Below are 10,159 nucleotides of genomic sequence, written 5' to 3'. Positions count from 1 at the left end.
GGGCTGCAGGCAGTACCTGTAGGGCAGAAGAGGAAGACGGAGGGTTGGCCCAGCTCCTGGTACACCTCGTTGGCCACAGAGGCCTGAGCCTGTGCCAGGGAGGGGAAGACATCTCTGTCAGCTTGGCACATGCAGGGGTCGATGTCGTCAAAGAGCAGCGCGAAGGAGCGGCACCCCATGGCAGCCACCTGTGGGCACAGACAGGGGCTGCTGGGATCCCCGGGCAGCAGAGAGCCCCACGGGGCTGGAGAGGGGCATCTGGGCACAGCACAGCATGGGGCAGCTCCTGCCTGAGCCGTGCCCACACGGAGCAACCCCACCCTGCCGGCGGCTTTCTGCAATCCCTGGGGACCCGGGGCTCTGCTCCAGCCTGTGCCAGCCCTCAGTGCTGCCCAGCAGGTTCTGGGGCTTGGCTGGTCCTTCTCCTGCCCCCACTCAGGCATCCATGGAGCCCTCAGCTCTTTGTCACCATGGCAGGGTGACATAAACACGTGTGCCCCTTGTCTGGGAGCAGTGGGATGAAGGAATGGCCCACGGTACCTGCCTGAGTTTTTGCTGCAGCAGGAGCCGATCCCCAGCGCTGGAAAACACCATGTCCTGGCCAGCAGAAATGGCAAAAATAAACTCCACACCCTGCTCGTGGGCAGCTTCGATGAGAGACCGCATGCGGGCTGGGGACAGAGCACAGGGGGTCTGTGAGAGCTGGGAGGTACAGGAGGGAGCAGGACAAGGGATGGAGTGGGCAAGGGATGGAGGGGACAAGGGATGGAGGGGAATAAGGGATGGAGGGGACAAGGGATGGAGCAGGACAAGACATGAAGGCAGACAGGGGATGGAGCAGGACAAGGGGTGGAGGGGGAATAAGGGATGGAGGGGGAATAAAGGATGGAGTGGGACAAGGGATGGAGGGGGCAAGGGATGGAGGGGGCAAGGGATGGAGCAGAACAAGGTATGAAGGGGGACAGGGGATGGAGCAAGACGAAGGATGGAGGGAGAGTGAACCCCAGGATTCTGAAAGGAAGGAGCTGAGGCCATTGGGAGGGGACAGGCTCCAGGAAGGCCATTTCCACACCCTTAAGACACAGAGGACTTTTGACAAGGGTCTGTGGGCCTGGGTATATTCAAGCACCCAGATCCACATGTGGATCTGGGTGGTGCTTTAGGCAATTCCATACGATGGGCACAGTTTGGGAGTTTTCTTGCCCTTAGCAAGGTCTGGGGGCCTCCATGCAACGGGCAGGGTCCTGGCAGGATGGAAATAGCTGGGACACAGCCCATGCTTTCCCTTCAGGGACCTGGGATGCCTGCAGCCCCCCGAGGGGCCCAGCAGAGCCGCTACCTGCCTCATGCTCTGTGTAGGGCTCTCTCCAGAGCAGCCGGTGCTTCAGCTCATCCTTGGGCGCGTACATGTAGCAGTTCAGCCCCCGGCGTTGCAGCCTGTGCAGGGAGAGCAAGGAGTCACCCAGGCTCCACGTGGAGACAGAAATCTCAGCCAGTGCTCCCAGTGCTGAGCTCTAAGGTTTGTGTAGGATGTGCCCCCTGGGAAGGCAGACACCTCCCTCTTTTGGCACTTCTGTATGGAAAGCCATCTGATATATTCATTTGCTTCTATTTATCCTCCTCAGCACACAATGTTTTACATTTTCCCACGGTGAACAGGGTAGAAAGCACTTCAGGTAGCTCATGATCAAAGTCCCTTCTTTTCTTTCTTTCCAGGTAAGAAAAATACCGATGGACATGTCACCCTCATGTGCCACCATGTGAACACATCCCAGTCCAGCACCAGACAAGGCTCTCATTAGACCTTCTCACTCCTCAGGTTCTTTAAAACATCACAGCTTGTTTTCCTTCCATTTTCTGTACCTGCATCTCTGGTCCCTGCATTTTGGTCCTGCCCACACTGTCAGCACTGCACTGCCCACGGGAGGCCCTGCAGAGCCCCAGTTCACTGGTGGCAGGTCCTGTCGGTGCAGCTCATCCCACTGACAGCCTGTGCATGGGCAGCAGCTGCCTGGAGAGGAGCTGCGCAGAGAACTCCCACCCCAGGGAGATCCTGAGCACATCCTTTTGTCACAGGGACACAGGGTGACATGCATGGGGACTCACAGGGACACGGCAAGGCCACCCACACCGGGCAGGGATGGCAGCCTCAGGACACAGCAGCCACCTCAGTGCTCAGGGGGGAGGCTGGAATTGCCCGCCTGGTGTCCTGGCTTGCTGCTGATGGGGCTGCACCGCGATGTGCGGAGCCCCAGCACCACCTGCTGGCACCGGGCGGCCCCGCGTCCGTCCGTCTGTCCGTCTGTCCGTCTGTCCGTCCCGGCCCAGCGCTGATCCGCGAGAGCGCTGGGACAGGGGGACACTGCAGGAGCAGCCCTACAAGAAGCGTGAGGCCCCTTGGCTGCCACCGCCCCTTCGGAGAGGAAAATTCAGGGTACTTGCCATTGAAAGAGAAGTTTCCTCTGATCCATTGACCATGGTCTCCCATAGAAACCTGTAAAAGGGAGGGAAAAAAAAGGCAAAATTCTGTTGTTGGAAAGTGCCTTAAAACAGTTTCTCCCTGGGCTATCCCTGGATGCAGAGATGCACTGCCACACATGCAGAACCCATTCTGCTGCTGGGGCTGCTTTGAAGGAAGGGCCCTTCCTATTTCTGCTTGTAGGAAGATCTGGGAGGTGGAGAGCTGTCTGCAGAGCCAGGGATTGAGGACATCCAGAGGAACACAAACCCCTTCCCCTGGGAACAGGCTGATAAATGGGTTTGGAGAGATGCAGGTTTGACAGCTCCTCAAAGTGGAGGTTAACAGCACAGATGTGAAATTTAGCAAGGGAAGAACCTTCAGCCACTTAAATTCTCAGCAAGATCTGGCAGCTGCAATGGGAATTCTCACAGAAAATCCATTACATCTTGGACAGTGAGGCATCTTCCTGCTTTCTCTCTGCATCGTGGACAACTTTTGAGTCAGCCACTGCTCCTTCCAGCAGTCAGGGCCAAGGGGAGCAGATACTTGGGAAGTGATGGCATTCCCAAAACTGGGTGGTGCACAGGGGCAGGAGGGACTGACTCCATTCAGCTGGGAGAAAGAAGCAGCTCTCTGTGTCTGGCATGAGGCCAGTATCACCCAGGGAAGCACCTGAGTGTCCCACAGCTCATCTGCCCTCATTCCCTCGGCTCCCTTTGGCAGGAGCCCACCCTGCATCCCCCAGCACCAATCCTGGGCAATGGTGAGGGAGGTTGCACCACAGCAACACCCACTCTCCATCTGTCTTCTCTCTGCAAACAGACTTTCTACCTGCCTGAATACCTACATGGTTATTCCATATACATTAAAATAAAATATAGTCACCTTGCTGTCCATCCCCCACTGTGCACGGGGCCAGGTTTGTGGCCACTTGAGAATCCCAGCACATATTTTGCCCAAAAAAAGCTATTTCTGTGGTAAATAATTTGCTATTTTGAGATCCCAGCAAGGTCCCCAGGGTCCCTGTATGGCACCTGCAAGTGACACTTTGACAGCACATGTTGCTGTGAACTGATGTGGGCTGCCAAGGAGGCCACTCAGTCCTGCACATGCCCTGCCAGCAGTGTTCTCCTGGAATGGATTTGCCAGCATCATCCCTGTCCTTTCCCAGGTCAGCTCTACTATATCAGTGATTCTTGTCTGACTCATGCCAGCTTCTCCACCCCTGCATTTCCTGTTTGTTTTGCATTTATTTGCACGATGCTCCTGCTTTCTCTCAGGTGAGGCAGTGGGCAGTGCCCCTCACGTGTGGGCTGCCAGGAGAAGGGCAGATGATTTTGCCTGATGGGTGCCAAGCCTGGCTCAGCTCCAGAGTGATTTGGGGATGTGGGGAGGGAGAAGCACAGAGCTCTCCCTGGCCAGCTCTGGGCACGGGTCCTGCACTGCTGCCCCATGGGTGGGGTGGGCAGGGGGGACACATCGGGAAGCTGCCCCTGAGAACCCCGTGTGGAGCTCTGGGGGCCGAGCAGAGGGTCACCGTGCCCCTCTGGGGGCTTTGGCTCTGCTGGGGTGGCTGCGGGGCTCAATGGGGAGAGCTGGGAGAATCCCATTACTGCTGCTCCAGACCCCTGGCAGAGATGGGATGCTGTGCTGGGGCCCCACTCCCCCCTCCTCCACAACCTGGGGCCCTTCCCGACCCCGCTTCACTTCGGGTGGATCGGAAAACCCCTGCAATGCCCGGGAGGTATTGCCGGGCCCCGCAGGGACCTACCTTCCACCACGCCGCAGAGGAAGCGCGGCCGCTCCTCCATCCCCGCGCAGGAGCGGCCCTGCCGGCGCGGGGGCAGGCGCAGGGTGCGCGGGGGGGGACACGGAGAGATGCGCGGAGGGATGGAGGAGTGCGCGGAGGGATGGAGAAATGCGTGGAGAGATGCTCGGAGGGACGGAGGAGTGCGCGGGGGGATGGAGGGGGAGCGGGGGTTGAAGGAGTGCGCGGAAGGATGGGGGGCGCGCAGAGGTGGAGGGTGCGCGGGGGGGATGGAAGGCGCGCAGGGAGGGATGAAGCGTTTGCGGGAGGGGATGGAAGGATGCGCAGAGGGCTGGAATGTTTGCCGGGGGATGGAGTGCTCGCGGGAGGGGATGGAAGGATGCGCAGAGGGCTGGAATGTTTGCCGGGGGATGGAGTGCTCGCGGGAGGGGATGGAAGGATGCGCAGAGGGCTGGAATGTTTGCCGGGGGATGGAGTGCTCGCGGGAGGGGATGGAGGGTGCGCGGAGGGCTCCGCGCAGGGGCGGCTCCACCGCCCGCTCCCCCCGCGGGGACGCGCTCGCCGCAGCGCAGGGGGCGGCCCCGCGGGTGGGGCCGGGGTGCGGGGCGGAGCGGGGGGCTGGGGGGTCTCCAAAACCCGTGCGGAGCCCCTGGGAGGCGATGCTTGAGCCGCTCTCGGACCCATGGACCGGAGCCCCCGGCGCTGCCGCAGCCCCCGGGCACCGGGACCCCGTCTGGTGCCCACGGCAGCCCCGGTCCCCGACGTCCCCAGCTGCGGGGATTCACCCGGTGCAGCCCCAGGACATTTCCTTCTCTCGCCTTTGAAGCTTCCCGGCACCCCACAGCCTCAGAGCTGCTCCCGAGGGCCCGAGTGTCATTATCTCCTTGTGTTCACCACTGAGCTGGCACCTGCCCTGGCCGCACCCTCATGCCAGGCCTGGGGTGCGATGCCTCTCCGGCTCTCTCCGTGTGCCTTGCAGGTGACTCACCTGCCTGAGTTTGCCGTGTGCCACCCTGCTCTGAGCTGCTGACACTCGTCTAGCTCGTGGTTCTTTCCGTCCCACGGGCTGTGGTCTGCAGACGTGCTGCCACGTCATGAATTCCCTGTCCTGCAGCTGCACATCACAGAGCCCTGCCTACACACGGGCCAGAGTGTTTGACACCACCAAATAGTTTTGTTCTTTTTTCAGACCGCTGTGCCTGTTTGTTGACGTCATTGTTTTGCCAGGGTTTATGGTCTGATCGTTCGGATCTGTCTGTCTTGTACACTCTGTTTTCGGTGGTTACATCCCATTGCTGTTTGTAGCACGTTGTTCTCATCTCAGCCTGTGTGGTCTTTATTTTTGTGCCTCCAGTTCTCTTCGTCCTGCTTCAGGGGAGGGTAGGGCTGTGAGCAATTGGTCTGGGATGTTTCAATGTGAACACTTAATTGGGAAATGTCATTCCTAAACCAGGACACCAGCACAATTTTGTTACCATGCAAACATGAGGGGTGAAGCCAGTGCAGAGTGTCACCCCTGCATCCATCCAGGCACTGCAAAGCTCCCCTCAGCTCTCCCCATCCGTTTCATCAAAACCACAGGTGGAGAAATCAGGGCCTGGAAAACCTGAGGGATCTGTGGCTTCTCCCTCTTCTCTTAGTAGGTTCATGTTTTGTCAGGAAACAGAGTCATGGTGCAGTGACCTGGCAGGGTCACAGTGCCATCAGGGTGCCACCAGGCTGGATCATCCAAGCTGGGGTGTACCGAGCACAGGCTGTGCTTGTTGTTGTTCTTTGCCTCACAGCCAGCAGCTGTCCCACCTGCAGCTGGGAACGCTGGACTCAAGCCTGGCCCTGCAGGAGGCTTCTGTGGCAGACTGGAGTGGCCAAGCCATGGCAGGGACAGTACTGGGAGCAGCCCCTGGAGTGGCCTCAGTGCCCAGGGACATGGAATGGTTGGAGGTAGAGAGATATTGATGGCATTACCCCGTTCACAAAGACAGTCACAGAATAAAGTCCCGCAGGGCTGTGCATTCACAGGTGTTTGCTGTGATTCTTTGACTTCTCTGCTCTCTCTGGGACCACCTGGCTATCCCACAATTTCCTTGGAGTAGGAGGTAAGCGGCCTCATTCTCCATTTTCTGTCCTCTCAAAGACATCACTCCTTTTTCCTGTCCTGTGAAACCTCACCCATCCCCTGTCCACTCCCCATATCGCCCTCTCTTATCCTCCGCCCGTCGCCAGCGGGAGCACACGCCTGTGTCACACGTGTGCGCGCACGCGTTCACACTCATGAACGCGCACGGGTTCACACTCATGCACACGCACACGCTCACACTCATGCACGCGCACGGGTTCACACTCATGCACGCGAACACGGTCACATGCACATGCACGGGTTCACACTCATGCACGCGCACAGGTTCACACTCATGCACGCGCACGCGGTTACACTCATGCACGCGCACGGGTTCACACTCATGCACGCGCACACAAGCGGGCACGCCCCATCCCTGACACTCGCGTCTCCGCCCCTCCCGGTCCTCGCCCCGCCCGGTCCCCGTCCCCGCCCGGTCCCCGTCCCCGCCCGGTGTCCGCCCCCGGTCCCCGCCCGGTCCCGGTCCCCGCCCGGTGCCCGCCCCAGCGGCGCGGGCGGAAGCGCTCGGGGATGGAGCCGCCGGCCATGGAGGGGCCGCTGCTGGTGCAGCACAGCCACAAGTTCGGCGCCAAGGTGGGTCCGGGGATCCCCTCCTCCCTTTCCCTCTTTCCCTTCCCTTCTTCCCTTCCTCCCTTTTTCCCTTCCCTTCCTCCCTGCCCTCGGGCCGGCGGTTCCCCGGGGCCGCTGGCGGGGAGCGGTCCCGGCGCGGTGTGACGCCGCTCCCCGCAGCGCTGGAAGCGCGGCTGGTCCGCGCTCTACCCCGCCAGCCAGCACGGCGTGGCCCGGCTCGAGGTGTTCGACTGCAAGGAGCCGTCGGCGGCCGGGCGGGCGGGCACCCGGCGGCTCGCCCGTACCGTGGTTCGCCTCAGCGACTGCACCAGCGTGGCCCCGGTGGGCGAGGGCGGCCCCCGCGCCGGCACCGCCACCTTCCGCCTGGAGACCCGCGACCGCAGCTTCCTCTTCGCGGCCGAGAAGCAGCAGAGCGAGGAGTGGGTGGCGAAGCTGTGCCAGATCGCCTTCCCGGTGAGCCCCGGGGTGGGCGGGGGCCGCAGGGAGCCGGCGGCGGAGGGCACAGGGACATGGGTGTGGGTGACCCTTTCCCACCTGGCAGCTCGGGGAAGGACACCCTGAGACAGCGCCAATGCTCCCAGGTTTAAAGCGCCCGGCCCTGGCACTCCGGTGCCCTCTCGATGGCTCCTGCTGTGGTTTGTGGGACTCCTCAGCGTGTTGTCAATAATTCGTGGTTGTGGCTCCAAATTTCAAGTCGGGCTGTTGTTGCCCGCTGCAGAGCCCGTGCTCGCCCCTGCAGAGAGCTGGCGGGGTGCCAGGTGATGGCCGAGGAGCGTTTCCTCTTGGCCCAGACACTGCTGCCTTTCCTGCCACAGCAGCGGCATCGGAAGCGGAGCCTCGAGAGCGTTGTGGTGCCTGGCTCTGGGACCCGTCTGATTCCAGGACCTGGATCCCCCTTTCCCAGCCCTGGGGCTCACTCCTGGCTGCTGCTGGGGGCACCCCATCTGTGCAGGAGCAGCTGTCCAGCCCCCTGTCCTCTGCAGGCCCTGGAGCTGGTGCTCAGCCAGTGTGACCAGCCAAGGCTGTTTGGGCAGCGGGTGCCCTGAGAGTGTGGTTTCCATGTCCTCTGGGACAGCAGCCCACGCCTGCCCAGCTCCACAGTGCTGGCTCTCGGTCCCGGGAGGTGTTTGCAGAGCCCTGGGTTGGGCTGCAGCCGATTTCAGGCTTGGAGTGCTGGGCAGGGCTGCCTGGCAGGAGGACTGGGTGCACAGCTGGTGATCCCAGGATCTCCTCCTGACGGGTGTTTCCCGAGTGTGATTTACTTTTGTCCCTCATGCATCTCCCTGCAGTCTCCTGGCAGGCCAAGTGTGTCTGTGCAGCAGATGCCAGGGCTGATGGGGCTGGGAGGCACTGATGGAAATGACTCTGTGTCTCCTGGTGCAGTCAGGGTTGCAGCCTTTACCCTGAGAGTGGCTTTGTGGGGCTGAGCTGGGGACACAACACACCCTGGGAGTGGGGCAGGGTGGTGGCCAGGCCAGGGAGCACCTGCTTGGAGCAGGACTGTGCTCGTGCCATCCCTCTCATGGGAGCCATCATTTGTGTGCCTGAGGTCCAGAAGAGAGCTGACAGTTCAGCAAAAGGCTGGCATGTGTTTTGAAAAGGCCTGACCTGGAGCAGGAGGCACAAGAGCTGCACGTGGCCTTTCTGCACAGAGCTGGAGATCCTCAGCTGGGATTGCTGATCATCTGCATGGAGAATGTGATTTTGTGTCATGTTCCTGCCCGGAGGGTATTACAGCAGGGTCCAGCAGCTTGGGAGCTGGGACCAGAGATCATTTGGAGTTCAGAACAGATTTATTTTTTTTTTTCTTTTGAAGATGAAGAAAAGTGCAGTCAAATGGAGCCTTAGAGGCTTCGGCAGATTTGGTGGCCCTTGGCTTTCCAATCCCAGGCTGGAGCCCTGCTGCCTTGGATGCTTTAGCTGAGGAGGAGCTGCTCCTTTCAGCTCTCAGGACATGAGGTTTTAGGACCCAAACACAGGGGCTGGATGGCCCTTTTTGGGCCTTGTTTGGGCTTGTTGAGAAGCTCATGTGTGTGGGTTTTAAACCGAAACTGTGGCACTTGCCTTCTGCAAGATGAACCCTCTGCTCCTGCCCCAAGGAGCAGCTCCTGGTCACACACTGAGCCTCCCTTGTGCCAGCTGCGCGGGGTTCGGTGAGATTGTAATTTGTGAGGGGCTTTTCTGCAGGAGAATCTCTGAAGGCACAAGGCTTTGTGTCCTGCCCCATGCCCTTTGGGGGCCATGCTGCTGGGACACAGTTCCTGAGAGCGCGTTTGTTGCATTTTCAGTTCTGCATGTGCTAAAATAGAAGTGCTTGCTTCCCCTCTGCAGGTTCCCCCTCCTCCTTGGCAGGGCAGGACACAGACCCCCGTGTTACCAGGCCATCAGCCCTGGTGTGGCCAGGAGGGCGTGTTTGGGTCGTGCCAGGCTTTGGGGGCAGCTCTCTGGGCTGTGCTGCCCTTCACCCTGACGGTGCAGAGCCCAGCTGGGGACAGGGTGCTGCCAGGAGCGCAGGGAAGTCCCCCCTGTGCTGCCTGGCCCTGTTCATCCTTGTTTGTGTGGGCTGAGAGGTTCTGTAGCCAGCTCTGGGGTGGGCAGGGTGCAGGACAGCCAGGCTGTGTGGGGCCAGGGAGGGCAGCAGGGCCCAGGCCATGCAAGGGGGCCCGGGGGCTGATGTGGGAAGAGGACTCTGGGTGTGATCTGCTCTCCTTTGCCAGGGAAATGGCCCCAGTGATGGTGTGGTGTCACAGTATGGCCGAGAGGGCAGCGGGGAGTCGCCGGCCCTGGAGATGGCTGTGAACTCCATCTACTACACCAGAGATGAAGGTGGGACCTGCTGCTGCCCTGGCTTGGGGCCAGCTTCCATGGAGCCTTGTCCTGCTGCTGCCTCATCACTGGGGCCACGCTGGGCATTGCCTGTGTGCCTCTGTCCTGCCCTGAGCAGCCCTGTCCCCACAGTGGGGCCAGGTGTCCCCCTGAGCAGCCCTGTCCCCTCAGTGGGGCTGTGTGTCCCCTCTGAGCAGCCCTGTCCCCACAGTGGGGCCGGGTGTGACCCTGAGCAGCCCTGTCCCCACAGTGAGGCCAGGTGTCCCCCCTGAGCAGCCCTGTCCCCACAGTGAGGCTGTGTGTCCCCTTTGAGCAGCCCTGTCCCCTCAGTGGGGCTGTGTGTCCTCACAGTGGGGCTGTGTGTCCCCCCTGAGCATCCCTGTCCCCACAGTGAGGC

At 60.8% G+C, this 10,159-nt stretch overlaps 2 protein-coding genes across 5 annotated transcripts in view; one reads left to right on the top strand and one right to left on the bottom strand.

The window, feature by feature from the left end:
• Positions 1–4,780, bottom strand: part of LOC107203361 (protein O-GlcNAcase-like) — a 13,224-nt gene extending 8,444 nt beyond the window's left edge. For 2 of the 4 annotated variants that reach the window (XM_015625361.2, XM_015625364.2), the window contains exons 1-5: positions 4,233–4,780; positions 2,443–2,494; positions 1,340–1,437; positions 541–671; positions 17–188 (exon numbers count right to left, since the gene is read on the bottom strand). In XM_015625361.2, coding sequence (XP_015480847.1) covers positions 17–188; positions 541–671; positions 1,340–1,437; positions 2,443–2,494; positions 4,233–4,272 — 493 coding nt within the window. In that variant the 5' untranslated portion in view covers positions 4,273–4,780. Of the gene's footprint in view, positions 1–16; positions 189–540; positions 672–1,339; positions 1,438–2,442; positions 2,495–4,232 lie in introns of those variants that run through there. The other 2 variants (XM_015625366.1, XM_015625365.1) reach the window with 2 other exon arrangements.
• Positions 4,781–6,814: 2,034 nt separating this feature from the next.
• Positions 6,815–10,159, top strand: part of DOK1 (docking protein 1) — a 7,439-nt gene continuing 4,094 nt past the window's right edge. Inside the window, exons 1-3 of the mRNA XM_015625368.3 lie at positions 6,815–6,939; positions 7,096–7,389; positions 9,654–9,762. Of these exons, the coding sequence (XP_015480854.1) occupies positions 6,877–6,939; positions 7,096–7,389; positions 9,654–9,762 (466 nt within the window). The 5' untranslated portion in view covers positions 6,815–6,876. The remainder of the gene's footprint in view (positions 6,940–7,095; positions 7,390–9,653; positions 9,763–10,159) is intronic.

This window comes from Parus major, chromosome 4 (genome assembly GCF_001522545.3).
Source record: "Parus major isolate Abel chromosome 4, Parus_major1.1, whole genome shotgun sequence".
Lineage (NCBI taxonomy): Eukaryota > Metazoa > Chordata > Aves > Passeriformes > Paridae > Parus > Parus major.
Note: the sequence above shows the minus strand (reverse complement) of the source record. Positions and strands in the feature narration are given on the sequence as shown.